This window comes from Myotis davidii, unplaced genomic scaffold (genome assembly GCF_000327345.1).
Source record: "Myotis davidii unplaced genomic scaffold, ASM32734v1 scaffold1580, whole genome shotgun sequence".
NCBI lineage: Eukaryota > Metazoa > Chordata > Mammalia > Chiroptera > Vespertilionidae > Myotis > Myotis davidii.
The window spans coordinates 16,047-31,562 of record NW_006292244.1 but is presented as its reverse complement, the minus strand read 5'-3'; the positions used below and the strand labels follow the sequence as shown (position 1 = coordinate 31,562).

The 15,516-nt window shown below is 53.8% G+C and overlaps 1 protein-coding gene across 1 annotated transcript in view; it reads right to left on the bottom strand.

Annotated features, from left to right (window-relative positions):
* Positions 1-15,516, bottom strand: part of ROR2 (receptor tyrosine kinase-like orphan receptor 2) — a gene marked incomplete at its 5' end in the record, with an annotated part of 31,877 nt that overhangs the window by 8,963 nt on the left and 7,398 nt on the right. Inside the window, 3 exon segments of the mRNA XM_006765680.1 lie at positions 1-130; positions 132-168; positions 3,474-3,601. Coding sequence (XP_006765743.1) covers positions 1-130; positions 132-168; positions 3,474-3,601 — 295 coding nt within the window.

Here is a 15,516-nt window from a genome sequence, read left to right as displayed (position 1 = left end):
GATGAGCGGGTTGGAGCGCGCGATGGTGTACTCCTGGCGGCACAGGTCGCTCTCCAGCACCTCGCACTCGTCGCGGCACAGCTCGCGCGGCTTGGGCGCCCGTGACCGCGCGTCGCACAGCGGGAACACATGACAGGTGCGTGGAGGTGCCGATCATGGTGAAGGCGGCTGGGGAAGCAGGAGACCGTCAGGGGGTGTCCCTGCCCTGCCCGCCGGCGCCCCTCCACCCTGCCCGCCGGCGCCTGCCCCATCTTCACTCACCAAGGCTCTCACAGGGGCTGAGCCCGGGGAACACCGAGCCGCCCTGATTTGAACCAGACAGAAGGTTCTAGGCTACACTTACAAGCAGCAAAGGTAGAACAAAAAAGAAGGGAAACTAGGCTCAGGACCCCATCCAGCTGGTGCTGCTTCGTGACAGAAAGCCTCCACTGCGGACCCAGGGGCCACGTCCTTGGGCCCTGCTAGAACCTGGGCTCTGCGAGTGGAGTGCCGGCCGCCCCACGAGGCCTTGGGGGAGGAGGGTGGCGGCTTCTACTAGGAGAGGCTGGGGAGGAGGTGTAAGGGCCAGGCCTCTCTCGCAGCATCCAGCCCGCGGGCAAGATCACAGCAGCCAGTGGAGGCCTTCGTGGGACGTGGGACAGAGGGGAGGGAGCCCTATACCCGGTCAGCAGCCCTGGGCAATGCAGCCCAGGAGTGGGCGCGGGGGCAGCAGAGGAAGGGGATGCCTGGGGCAGGGGTGCTGGCAGCGGGGAGAGGTGTGGCAGAGGGCGGGCTTGCACTGGGCGAGGTCTGTGAGGAGGAGGAACAGGGAAGGAGCCCTCCAAGGGGGTCTGCAGGTTTGCTTTTTAGGGGCAAGACATGCCAGGACGGAGTGATGGGGCCGAAGCAGTCCAGGGGAAGAACTTGACACCTGGCATGGAGGAACGGGGGGCTGGGGGGGAGGCTGCCACACTCGGGGCCCAAAGGCAGGCACCAGCCAGAAGTCCACCCACCTTGACCTGCAAAGGACCTGCCCATAAGGACCTGACCTTGGACAGCAAGAGAGAGAGGGGCCCCCTTCCCTACACACCCTGCGGGGCTGTGGGAATTTAGTCCCTGGGCTGCCCCAGCTCCACCCACTTGTAGTGCCCCGTTTGTCCAGCAGGTAGCGCTGCTGGCCCCCGTTACCCCGGAGAGGGACCAGGCACCAGGGCAGGCTCCGGGCCAGAGTGCTGGGCCCTGCCCAGGTATTTACTGTAGGAAAGCCCGTCATGCAGCCCCTTCCTGGGCCCGTGTCAAGTGGTTCGTGGAGACCCCACGGGGAATGAAAGCCCACACGGAGCCTGTAAAACAGCAAGTGAAGAACAGCCCACAGGTTGAGACAACAGCTGTGTCCACGCAGGGCACTGGCTCCTGCCAGACCCTGTGTGCTGTGCGGTGACGCCGCCCTCCGCCCTCCGCCCTCCCGGTCACTTCTGGCCGATGTGACAGTTAAGAACAGAGACTGGCCCAAGAGCCAGGTGTGCACTGCTCAGCCCCATCCTGCGGAGCTGGTGCTGCCTGGAGGGTGGCTGCCCCAGAAAGCAAACCTGGCATTTCTCTCGGGGTGAGGGGCCACAGGCTGTCCCGGCTGACTCTTGTAGGATCTTCCCTCCCCTCCGCCCCCGAGACATCTCAAGTGAGGGTTCATTTCAGAAAGTGTGGTTCCAGGTGCTGGGACATCGAACAACTCCGGTCCTGGCTACTCTCACCCGCGCCCTGCACGGCACCCGGAAGGTTCCTTGGAGCCCGAGTCCCGGGACTGGTTCTGTGGGCACGCTCTCCAGACGGAGCGCCACGCCGAGTGCTGCCGGGGCCAGGCCGGCTAGAGCGCCCTCCAGTTTATCCTTTCATAAACCCACGCATCTGGAGAATCCTCGTCCTAAACCTTTACCTAAAGCTGCTGTATGGCCCTGACCAGTTTGGCTCAGTGGGTAGAGCGTCGGCCTGCGGACTGAAAGGTCCCAGGTTCAACTCTGGTCAAGGGCATGTACCTTGGTTGCAGGCACATCCCCAGTGGGGGGTGTGCAGGAGGCAGCTGATCGATGTTTCTCCCTCATCGATGTTTCTAACTCTCTATCCCTCTCCCTTCCTCTCTGTAAATAAATAAATAAACAAATAAATAAAGCTGCTATATGGCAGATCAGTCTGATTAGATGGCTGTGTTGCTTAATTCTTTAAACGATTCCTATAGCAATTATCAAGGGGCCTTGAGTCAGTGTTTGCCAACCAGTGGACTGTAAAATTAACTCTGGAGTCGGGGCTGGCATTTCAAAAGATAATTAGAACAGGGGGTGTCAGGTTGCTGGGTTCATATTAAGGGTGTGGTCAACTTTTTCCTTTTTTTTAATGTTTTATTGACTTTTAGATAGAGAAGGGAGAGGGAGAGAAACATTGATGAGAGAGAAACATTGATTGGTTGCCTCCTGTATGCTCCCTATTGGGGATCGAGCCTGCAAGCTGGGCATGTGCCCTGACTGGGAATTGAAGGGGTGACCTCTGGGTGCCTGGGTCGATGCTCCACCACTGAGCCACACCTGCAGGGGCCCAACTTTTAATGAAATAAAACTGAAGGGAAAATTCTAAGCGCACTGCTTTTATAAGGGTGACTGCTGTCTCCTGTAACACATTTCGACTCCAAAATACATGTGTGCGCACGCTAAGTCAAGATGCAAAGTATACCTTTTACTGCGTGTTGTGGTCAAAAGGTTGAGAAGTGCTGCTTTAAATGGCATAAAAACTTCCCCAATGAGAGACAGTAAGGTTTTCAAACCATTCTCACCACTGGACCAAGATGGCGGCGCCCAGGACGCTGCAGGTCCCACCCTGGCCCTGTCCTTGGGGGGCTCTGGAACGACGGGCCAGGCAGACCCTTCTGTGACCATGACCTTAGACCAGGGGTGGGCAAACTTTTTGACTCGAGGGCCACAATGGGTTCTTAAACTGGACCGGAGGGCCGGAACAAAAGCATGGATGGAGTGTTTGTGTGAACTAATATAAATTCAAAGTAAACATCATTACATAAAAGGGTACGGTCTTTTTTTCAATAGTTTTATTCATTTCAAACGGGCCGGCCCGCGGGCCGTAGTTTGCCCACGGCTGCCTTAGACCCTACAGACTGAGGGTAAAGGCAAGGCCAGAGTTGGCCTAAGTGTGGAGGGCATTTCAATGGCACCTGCGTGGGTTTCTGCCCGAGAGCTCATGACAGAGCAAGGCAGTGAGGCCGGGAAAGCAGGACTCCCCTCCTCCCGCCCCACCCGACCCTCCCCAGGCCCAGCGGGTGTTAGAAACCCACTCTCCGCCGCCCACACGCACTAGCTCAGACGCACTCGCGGGAGGAGCATTTCAGGGCACACACGGCGGCCATTGCTTCTAAAAAGGCCCCTTCCTGTGGCAGGAGCCATGGAGCCGCCGGACACGGGCCGCGTCGGCCTGGCAGGGACAGGCTGGCCTACCTGTGATCCGGTTCTCGATCTCCCCCTGCATCTGCAGCGAGTCCACGTAGATGGTCCGGTTCCCGATGAAGCGCGCGCAGGCGATGCCCCGGTACGGCTGGCAGAACCCATCCTCGTGGTCGTCGTCTCTGGGCAAACACACCACGGGTAAGCGCACCGGAAGCTGCCGGCGCCCCCGGGAACGTTCCCTTTAAAATCTGGCATCTTAGGGTCCAGCCATCTCCTTCCGTGTAATTACCCAAATGAATGGAGAGCTCACGGCCACACAAACCCGCGCCCAGGTTCACAGCCGCTTCACTCCGAACGCTAAACCGTGGGAGCCTCCGAGATGCCCTTCCGCAGGCCCAGCCACACAGCGGAATATTACTCAGCGACAAAGACATGGCCTGGCGGACCTTACATGAGTATGGCAAAGCGAAAGCAGCCGCTCTGAAAAGGCTGCGTCCTGGATGCTTCCAACCACAGAACATTCTGGAAAAGGCGAAACCACGGAGACAGTAAAACCCAGTGGTTGCCAGGGACACAGAGGCAGAGCACAGGGAATGTTAAGACAGTGCAGCGAGTCTGTATGACATTGTAATGGTGGGCAAACCCCCAGGGTACAGAAAGCCAGTCTAGACTAGGCACCCAGTGTACATCAGTGAGTGTGCTAGACCCAGTCAGGAACACTGCATCAGCTCTCAGCGATGCGGACACGAGGCAGGATGTTACTAATGGGGGAACCAGGAGTGCGGATGAGGGGCCACATGAGAATACTATTGCCGGGAGCCGGTCCATCCTTGCTGTTTCAAGGGACCTGGCATATATGGCATACTGTTCTTCATATGTTTGCTCACCTTCTTGGCGCTATGTGTTTTAACCAAGGTCACCTCTCTGAGAAAGGTTGTTTCCCCAGGTAGGGATTTTCCCCTGAAGTTAGGGAGGGAATAAAACCCCTTAACTAAGTGCCAGGTGGGTAACTAATCACTTTAATTATGAACAATCACACTTAAGCTACATAATCTTTACTCCCTGGAATGGAGATAAGAAACACCCTAACCTTTGGAATAGAGATTGATAGGATTGGAATCAACTGGTATAAATACAGATGTAGCAACAGGACACAGAAACTAGACACAGGACCTAGACACAGAACCTAGAGACAGAACATGGCAAAAGATCCTGGACAGAACCTGGCTACAGAACTTGGCTGGAGAACCTGGCGACCCAACCTGGCTGTAAAACCTAGCGAGAGAACAAGACAACGAGACACAGAACTTAGAAAACAGAACCTAGACACAGAACCTAGAGACAGAACATGGCAAAAGATCCTGGACAGAACCTGGCTACAGAACCTGGATAGAACATGGCAAGAGAACCTGACTAGAACCTGGTGACTGAACCCGGACAGAACCTGGCTGGAGAACCTAGCAAGAGAGCATGGACACAGAACTTGGCTAGAGATCCAAACCAGAACTTTGCTGGAGATCCTAACCAGAACTTGGCTGGAGATCCTGGACAGAACTTGGCTGGAGATTGTGGCTAGAGATCCTGGCAAGGCTGCTGATCAACTGAACACTGTCTCCATGTCATTCCTTCTTCACCGACTCCGTCCACACCTTTGGGGACCCCTGGACCTGCTGGGGTTGGACCCCAGCATACTATGTACTGTATATTCAACTTTTCTGCAAACCTAAAACTTCTCTAAAAAATAAAGTCTATTAACTTGATTAAAACCCCGCATCTTTAAGGGGGCAGGATACACTGAGTGTGAAATGGATTCTGAGAGGGAACTTGTCCATGTCCACATCCAAATACAGAGACACTTCCACTCGAGCACGTTTCATCAGAGAGCGGTGTGCACGCTCCCCGGACACCGCGGCCCCACAGGCGCTTGTGAGGACGATGCTCGTGGGAAGCTCCTCTACCCTTTGCTGCAGAGAGGAAAGTGGGAAATGGAAGGAGCCATGGGGGATTGCAAGAAGCTTGGCCCTCACAGCGTCTTCTCCAGGAGGTGACGCATAGCCTTGTCCCTGCTGTGTGGACAGCAGGCATGTGTCTAAGTGTGGGGAACAGAAAGGGAAACTCCCAAAGCCGCCTCCCCCACCATCGGGCCTTCTGAAACCCGGTTAGTCTTAAGCTGTTCTCTGTGGAACGACCGTGCAGGTTGCCCCAGCTGACAAGGTCGCGCTAAGGGCACTGACGCGGTGCAAGTCGTCCTCGGATGCTCAAGGAGCCAGTGACCGGCCACAGCCCACACAGGGGCGGCCGCTGCTGCGAGGGAAGGGGCGGGGCTGGGGCTCGAGGGCAAGCTTCACCCAAGGGCTCAGGCCTGTCACTACGTTGCTTGTTTTCAAGCAAAGCTGCCACTTGCCCCTCAGGGTAACAACACCTGTCACTGCACCCCACACTGACGTCAACAACCCCACGGAACCTGTGCTGTGTCCACCTTAACCTGCGGGCTCTCTCAGGGTGGAGCTGGACGCTTGTAGCAGCGGAGACAGAGTGACGGGCACCTTTTCCCAGGGCCTCTGCCCCACTGACTCTCCCTTCTGCTCTCTTCTCTGTCCATGAAGAAAATATTACAAAGAAAACTATCTGGAGCCAGAAATCACCGAGGTCAGGAGATTCCAGCGTCAACAAGAGGCAGGAGCCCGCCGTCCAGTTCACAACCATCACTGCTGTGGGCCAAGGGTTCCTTAACTACAGCTCACATAGGCAAGCGCGTGTGCTAACACACCCACCCAGAGCCGCCACGGCCAGGCACACCCCCACAGGGCCGCCAACTCTGCCGGCGGGTGCGCTAGGCATCGGTATGCAGGTTGGCTGCGGGGCACATGCCTGCTCTACCGGGAAAATCCTGAAGAGGTTTGTCACCTACACCCGGGGTATGAGATTCCATCCAGTCCCATGGGGCATCCCAGGAAGACTGACAACTTCTCTCTGCTTCGAGACTCAAGGAATGGAAACCTATTCCCTCACTGTGGGCCCCTCCCTGGGTGGGTCCCTCCCTGATGGGCCCCTCCTGGGTGGGCTCCTCCCTAGATTGGCCCCTCCCTGGGTGGGCTCCTCCCTGTGTGGGCCCCTCCTGGGTGGGTCTCTCCCTGGATTGGCCCCTCCCTGTGTGGGCCCCTCTCTGGGTGGGCCCCTCCCTGGATTGGCCCCTCCCTGGGTGGGCCCCTCCCTGGGTGGGTCCCTCCCTGGCTGCTGCTCAGGTGCCCCCAGGATGGAAAGAGCAAAGGGGGGCAGGGCAGACAGGCTGAAAAGGGGCTCAAGGCTGGTCCACAGCTTACTCATCCAAGTGGGCTTCCAATCTGAATTTTACAAATTGTCCAAAACATAAAGAATAGTTGGGAAATGAGACCCTTCAGGTTATTACATTTTAAGAAAACAAGTGGGAATTACTTGACATTTTCACATGAAATTATGCTTTCTCTTTACCAGGAGCATCTGGGAACTCTGGGAGGTGAGAGCTGAAGGGCATCTGTGAGACCAGTCCCTCGGGAGCCACAGAAAAGTGCCGGGAGCCGGTCCAAGGTCACCTCTCCGAGAAAGGTTGTTTCCCCAGGTAGGGATTTTCCCCTGAAGTTAGGGAGGGAATAAAACCTCTTAACTGCCAGGCGGGTAATTAATCACTTTAACTACGAACAATCATGCTTAAGCTACATAATCTTTACTCCCTGGAATGGAGATAAGAAACGCCCTAACCTTTGGAATAGAGATTGATAGGATTAGAATCAACTGGTATAAATACAGATGCAACAAGACAATAGGCACGCAGACCTCAGAAGGCAGACCGCAGAAGGCAGACCTCAGAAGGCAGACCTCAGAACACAGAACTTAGCAGACAGGACCTACACAGCACCTAGAACTTCGCTGGAGATCCTGACTAGAACTTGGCTAGAGATCCTGCCTAGGCTGCTGATCAACTGAACGCTGTCTCCGTGTCATTCCTTCTTCGCCGACTCCGTCCACACCTTTGGGGACCCCTGGACCCGCTGGGGCTGGACCCCGGCAGAAAAGCTCTGGGCAGAGCGCCATCGATCAATCCGTCAGCCACAGGGGACACGCTCACCAACTCCAGAGCAACAAGCTACAAGATCAGGTCTGGAAATCTACACGCCCAAGGCTCTGACCCAGGGTCTACTGACAGGTGAGGAAGAAACGCACACATCACTTCATAGTCACGGAGGAGGAAAGCTACCAGGTGGTGCAGGACACAGCCACAGGAGAGGAGGGTGCCGGACAGAGGCAAGGCCATTGTGTGTGACAGGATGTCCTTCAGGAGGGACGAGGACACGGCGGGCTGACTGCCAACTGTCTCCCCAGCTTGTGTTAAACATAAAAGTTAGTTCCAAGAAAAGCTTAGAAAATGCATGGATCTCAATAATGAATGACCCTTAAAGGAAGGTAAGGTTCCTTTGAGGTTGAAAAGTACTCAGTGTCAAAATTCAGATGTAGTTACACATTGTGTCGGAAGTTAACATCCCCCTTCATTGTTTTTGTTAAAAGTGGTAAAACCATTTCATAATCGTTGTTCTTATGAAAGGGTATGTCTAAGGTAGATGAATGACGAGAGGAAGCCATAGTTCAGATGAGTTGGAGGGTGTGGGCGTGGGTGTAGGTGTGGGTGTGAGTGTGTGTGTGTGTGTGTGTGGGTGGGTGTGGGTGTGGGTGAGGGTGTGGGTGTGAGTGAAGGTGTGGGTGTGGGTGAGGGTGAGGGTGTGGGTGTGAGAGTGGGTGAGGGTGTGGGTGTGGGTGTGGGTGTGGGTGAGTGGGTGTGGGTGAGGGTGAGGGTGTGGGTGTGGGTGAGGGTGTGGGTGTGGGTGAGAGTGTGGGTGAGGGTGTGGGTGTGGGTGAGAGTGTGGGTGTGGGTGAGAGTGTGGGTGAGGGTGTGGGTGTGGGTGAGAGTGTGGGTGTGGGCGTGGGCGAGAGTGTGGGTGTGGGTGAGGGGGTGGGTGTGGGTGAGAGTGTGGGTGAGGGTGTGGGTGTGGGTGAGAGTGTGGGTGTGGGCGTGGGCGAGAGTGTGGGTGTGGGTGAGGGGGTGGGTGTGGGTGAGAGTGTGGGTGAGGGTGTGGGTGTGGGTGAGAGTGTGGGTGTGGGCGTGGGCGAGAGTGTGGGTGTGGGTGAGGGGGTGGGTGTGGGTGAGAGTGTGGGTGAGGGTGTGGGTGTGGGTGAGAGTGTGGGTGTGGGCGTGGGCGAGAGTGTGGGTGTGGGTGAGGGGGTGGGTGTGGGTGAGAGTGTGGGTGAGGGTGTGGGTGTGGGTGAGAGTGTGGGTGTGGGCGTGGGCGAGAGTGTGGGTGTGGGTGAGGGGGTGGGTGTGGGTGAGAGTGTGGGTGAGGGTGTGGGTGTGGGTGAGAGTGTGGGTGAGGGCGTGGGTGTGGGTGTGGGTGAGGAGGCACAGCAAAAGCACAGAGAATAAACGGAAATAAATCACTTTGGCCAAGTCTGAAGCTAAACTCCATCACTGCTCACACTCACCCAGAAAGGCCACTGCTCACACTGAATTACAGGTGACCTCACCATAATCTAATCGGCTGCTATAGCAAAACACTCTTCAGAGGAAGGTGAAATCTGGAGTATACACCACAATGTCCTGTATACGATAAGAAAATCCCAGACACATGAAAAAACAGGAAAATATAACCCATGGCCAAGAGAAATCAGCCCAAAGATGATGGAGATGTCAGGCTCCGCAGACCAGACTTCAAGGAACTGCAAGTATGGAAAACAATGGGTAAGGGTAAGAGTTGTGGGGAGATGGAAACTGTGAAAGAAGCAAAGGCAAGAAATGAAAAACATCTCCAATAAAACATGGTGTTAACAACAGAGTGGAGAAGACAGAAAAAAAGCAGCAGCTTGACAGGTCAACAGACAATTTCCAAACTGAAAATAAGAGACAGAGGATTTACAGAAAATGCACAGAGCCCGGTGAGCTGTGGGAAACACAGGGGTCTAACCTCGGCGCAGTCAAACCCCAGCGAGAGAGGAGAGGTGCGAGCAAGCAGGAAAACAGTGTGCAGAAGTAATGGCCACACGTCTTTCCAAATCGGATTAAAACAGTGACACACTGGCCAGGGAATGCCAGCGAAAAGCAAGCAAGATACGTACAGAGAAAACCACACCGACTCACATCACAGCTGACTTGCTGAAACAGGATAAATAGAAACAGGGGACTTGACAAATGGTGGAACAGTGAAAACAGAAGACCAGGGAATGACAGCTGCCCTGCACTCGCAGAGAAAATACACCGTGAGCTGGAATCCCATCATCAGCACAAACACCTTTCAAAGGAAGGGTCTCACCAAAAAGACGTACACGTGAATGCAGCTCACACTGGAGCCGACACATAAGCAAGGACGGACAGGACTAGAGGACAACTCAGAAACACCCACAATGACAGCCGGAAATTTCAACACCTGCCTCTCAGCAATGAATTCAATTAGGGAAAAAATTAGTGAAGAGTCAATGGGGGAAACAGTCCCCACGCCTGGAGCGACAGGAGGTTTGCAGGACAGCACACCAACGGGCACAACCATTCAGTGCAGCGGCACCCACACCCAGAAGGACCACTGCTCACACTCACCCAGAAGGACCAGTGCTCACACTCACCCAGAAAGGACAGTGCTCACCCTCACCCAGAAGGACCAGTGCTCACACTCACCCAGAAAGGATCAGTGCTCACCCTCACCCAGAAGGACCAGTGCTCACACTCACCCAGAAAGGATCAGTGCTCACCCTCACCCAGAAGGACCAGTGCTCACACTCACCCAGAAAGGATCAGTGCTCACCCTCACCCAGAAGGACCAGTGCTCACACTCACCCAGAAAGGATCAGTGCTCACCCTCACCCAGAAGGACCAGTGCTCACACTCACCCAGAAAGGATCAGTGCTCACCCTCACCCAGAAGGACCAGTGCTCACACTCACCCAGAAAGGATCAGTGCTCACCCTCACCCAGAAGGACCAGTGCTCACACTCACCCAGAAAGGATCAGTGCTCACCCTCACCCAGAAGGACCAGTGCTCACACTCACCCAGAAAGGATCAGTGCTCACCCTCACCCAGAAGGACCAGTGCTCACACTCACCCAGAAAGGATCAGTGCTCACCCTCACCCAGAAGGACCAGTGCTCACACTCACCCAGAAAGGATCAGTGCTCACCCTCACCCAGAAGGACCAGTGCTCACACTCACCCAGAAAGGATCAGTGCTCACCCTCACCCAGAAGGACCAGTGCTCACACTCACCCAGAAAGGATCAGTGCTCACCCTCACCCAGAAGGACCAGTGCTCACACTCACCCAGAAAGGATCAGTGCTCACCCTCACCCAGAAGGACCAGTGCTCACACTCACCCAGAAAGGATCAGTGCTCACCCTCACCCAGAAGGACCAGTGCTCACACTCACCCAGAAAGGATCAGTGCTCACCCTCACCCAGAAGGACCAGTGCTCACACTCACCCAGAAAGGATCAGTGCTCACCCTCACCCAGAAGGACCAGTGCTCACACTCACCCAGAAAGGATCAGTGCTCACCCTCACCCAGAAGGACCAGTGCTCACACTCACCCAGAAAGGATCAGTGCTCACCCTCACCCAGAAGGACCAGTGCTCACACTCACCCAGAAAGGATCAGTGCTCACCCTCACCCAGAAGGACCAGTGCTCACACTCACCCAGAAAGGATCAGTGCTCACCCTCACCCAGAAGGACCAGTGCTCACACTCACCCAGAAAGGATCAGTGCTCACCCTCACCCAGAAGGACCAGTGCTCACACTCACCCAGAAAGGATCAGTGCTCACCCTCACCCAGAAGGACCAGTGCTCACACTCACCCAGAAAGGATCAGTGCTCACCCTCACCCAGAAGGACCAGTGCTCACACTCACCCAGAAAGGATCAGTGCTCACCCTCACCCAGAAGGACCAGTGCTCACACTCACCCAGAAAGGATCAGTGCTCACCCTCACCCAGAAGGACCAGTGCTCACACTCACCCAGAAAGGATCAGTGCTCACCCTCACCCAGAAGGACCAGTGCTCACACTCACCCAGAAAGGATCAGTGCTCACCCTCACCCAGAAGGACCAGTGCTCACACTCACCCAGAAAGGATCAGTGCTCACCCTCACCCAGAAGGACCAGTGCTCACACTCACCCAGAAAGGATCAGTGCTCACCCTCACCCAGAAGGACCAGTGCTCACACTCACCCAGAAAGGATCAGTGCTCACCCTCACCCAGAAGGACCAGTGCTCACACTCACCCAGAAAGGATCAGTGCTCACCCTCACCCAGAAGGACCAGTGCTCACACTCACCCAGAAAGGATCAGTGCTCACCCTCACCCAGAAGGACCAGTGCTCACACTCACCCAGAAAGGATCAGTGCTCACCCTCACCCAGAAGGACCAGTGCTCACACTCACCCAGAAAGGATCAGTGCTCACCCTCACCCAGAAGGACCAGTGCTCACACTCACCCAGAAAGGATCAGTGCTCACCCTCACCCAGAAGGACCAGTGCTCACACTCACCCAGAAAGGATCAGTGCTCACCCTCACCCAGAAGGACCAGTGCTCACACTCACCCAGAAAGGATCAGTGCTCACCCTCACCCAGAAGGACCAGTGCTCACACTCACCCAGAAAGGATCAGTGCTCACCCTCACCCAGAAGGACCAGTGCTCACACTCACCCAGAAAGGATCAGTGCTCACCCTCACCCAGAAGGACCAGTGCTCACACTCACCCAGAAAGGATCAGTGCTCACCCTCACCCAGAAGGACCAGTGCTCACACTCACCCAGAAAGGATCAGTGCTCACCCTCACCCAGAAGGACCAGTGCTCACACTCACCCAGAAAGGATCAGTGCTCACCCTCACCCAGAAGGACCAGTGCTCACACTCACCCAGAAAGGATCAGTGCTCACCCTCACCCAGAAGGACCAGTGCTCACACTCACCCAGAAAGGATCAGTGCTCACCCTCACCCAGAAGGACCAGTGCTCACACTCACCCAGAAAGGATCAGTGCTCACCCTCACCCAGAAGGACCAGTGCTCACACTCACCCAGAAAGGATCAGTGCTCACCCTCACCCAGAAGGACCAGTGCTCACACTCACCCAGAAAGGATCAGTGCTCACCCTCACCCAGAAGGACCAGTGCTCACACTCACCCAGAAAGGATCAGTGCTCACCCTCACCCAGAAGGACCAGTGCTCACACTCACCCAGAAAGGATCAGTGCTCACACTCACCCAGAAGGACCAGTGCTCACACTCACCCAGAAAGGATCAGTGCTCACCCTCACCCAGAAGGACCAGTGCTCACACTCACCCAGAAAGGATCAGTGCTCACCCTCACCCAGAAGGACCAGTGCTCACACTCACCCAGAAGGACCAGTGCTCACGCTCTCCCAGAAAGGCCACTGCTCACGCTCACTCAGAAAGGACCACTGTTCATGCTCGCCCAGAATGGCCACTGCTCATGCTCACCACAGAGTAATAAGTTGAAAAGAACTAAAACCATAAAATCTCTGATCACACAGAAGTTAATTAGAAATCAATAACAAAATATATTTAGAAACTCTCCAAATATTTGGACATTATATAGCATATTTCTAGATAACCTTTTCAGATCAAAAAAGAAAATACAAGGAGAATTAAGTATGATTTTAAATGGAATGTGAAAATATAAATTATAAAAAATAAAAACTGGATAGCTTGAAGCTAAAACAGTAATTAGAGATGAATTTATAGCTGGTAATACTTAATAGCTGTAAATACTTAAATTAGATAAGGTTTTACACCTTAAGAAAATTAAACCTGAATTATAAGAAAATGTTAATGATGAAAGCAGAAATCAATAAAAGTAGAAAACAATAGAAAAATCAATAAAACCAAAAGATGGGTTTTTTTTAAAAAAACCTAACAATATTGCTAACACCTAGAAAAACTGATTAAGGAAAAGCGAAAACACACACATTACCCACATCAGGAATGCACAGGGGACATCACCAAAGACCCTGACAAATGGTAAAAGGCAGTGAGTATCATGAACTTATAAGGCAATAAGTATATGAACACAGATCCAACAACTTAGAAAAAATGACAAATTCCTTGAAAAACACACACATCAAAATTAGTGCCAACAGAAACAAAAACTCAGAATAGCCCTATATCTCTTACTCGAAGTTGAAATCAAAAATTTTCCCACAATTAAAACTCTAGCTCCAAATAGAAACTGGTGAATTCTGCCAAACATTTTAGGAAGAAACATCAGCAATTTTACACAAATTCATTCAGAAAATAGAAGAGTAAGGGGTACCTCCTAATCCATCTTACAAGGCCAGCATCACCTGGATAAAAATACTTGAATGTCCTAAGGACGCTGCAGACCAAGATGCCTCCTGATCAAACAGCCATGAGCTCGACAGAACAGCGTGAACTGCACTCCGCAAAGTAAGACATTCCAGAGCTGGTGCTTCAACCTTTAAAAACCAGCCCTGCCCGCTCCGAGACAGAGAGCCATGTGCATCCCACCGGGCCTGAGACTAAGGCAGCCGGGGGTCCTGTGCTGGGGGGAGGGACCCACACAGCACGGCGGGGCAACGGAAGAGCTCAGAGAAGTGGCCACTCGGAGACAGCCTGAATCTGAAGCTGCGGGTCTGGGGGGAAAGAGCGCTGACCTCGGGGGCACCCAGCGGAGCACGAAGGGGCAGAGGAGTGTGATGGACGCAACATACTCTCACACGGGTAATTACAGATGTGTGCTGAGGACATAAATCAAATGGGGGAAAATATAAAAACTGGTAAACCTGGGTAAAGAGCATAGTGGGGCTACTTATTACTATTTTTGCAATTTTTCTGTAGGTTTGAAATGACTGCAAAATCAAAAGTTAAACAGCATCTCAGAAGGCACTTTTGTAGAAACTGACATGCTGATTCTAAAACTGCCATGCAAATGCAAATATAGTAGAACTAGTGGCCCGGTGCACAAAATTGTGCACATTAAAAGGGAACTAATTAGAGGAAATATTTTAAAATTGCTATTTGCCCTTTCTCTATAATAGAAGTGTCAGAGATGAAAGAAAAATAGTAAAATGTATATGAAAATCTCCCTTCTGTCAGAGTCTGGGGTGCGCCATGGAACCTAGAGTCAAGTCCCCGCCCATCCGTGTGCACCTCAAAATCACAGGAGACCCAGACCCAGCCAGGCCAACCCCCATCAAGCCCCGCAAGGCAGGGGGCATGGCCTCAGGTCCCCCATCCCTGGCGAGAAAGCACGAGGGCGTGAGGGCATGGCGACCATTTGCATATTAGCTCTTTATTGTATAGGATTATATAGGATAGCCAAAGCAATTCTGAAAGAGAACAAGAATGATGGAGGATTCACACACCTGACTGTAACACTCACTATAATGTTACAATGACCCAGGCGGACAGGCACCGAGGCCCTCAAGGCGGACAGGACTGGTCCGGACCTCACAACGGAGACTGAGGGACCTGAACACCGACATGGAGAATGCTGGGCCTTGGAATTACTCGGTTTGTGAAGTAAAAGGAAGAGGGCTCAGAACTCAGCCCAAGGAAGATTCCTGTTTCCCAGAATTCGATAGTTAACGTAACTTTTAGTTGTGCAGAAGCACCACGGGACCCACGGCTGGCCCAGGCAACACCTCAGGCAGCCCACCCCACCCACACCCACACCCACACCCGCCTCCAGGCCACCAGGCGGCCACCGGGTGCATGGGCTCTGTAACTGTGAAAAGGAACCACTCTCTGGAAGAGCAGAGGATGAAACCCACACGTGAAATGGGAAACGACCCCGGGCATTGCGCACCGGCCTGGGTGAGCTGTGATCACCGTCTCTGAACCACGTCTGAGGGGAACAACCTCTCTTAAAGCTTCTGTTCTCCATACACACACCCCCTCACCCCACCCAGGGGGCAGAAGGAAACAACTTTTAAATGGTGGAAGCTCCCTGGGCCTTTGAGGATTTCCAGCCCCCAAATCTCCCAGCACACGCACGGATGTCCTGCAAAAGCCGTGTCCACGGGGCTGTGGGGCGGCGGGCAGCGGGTGGAG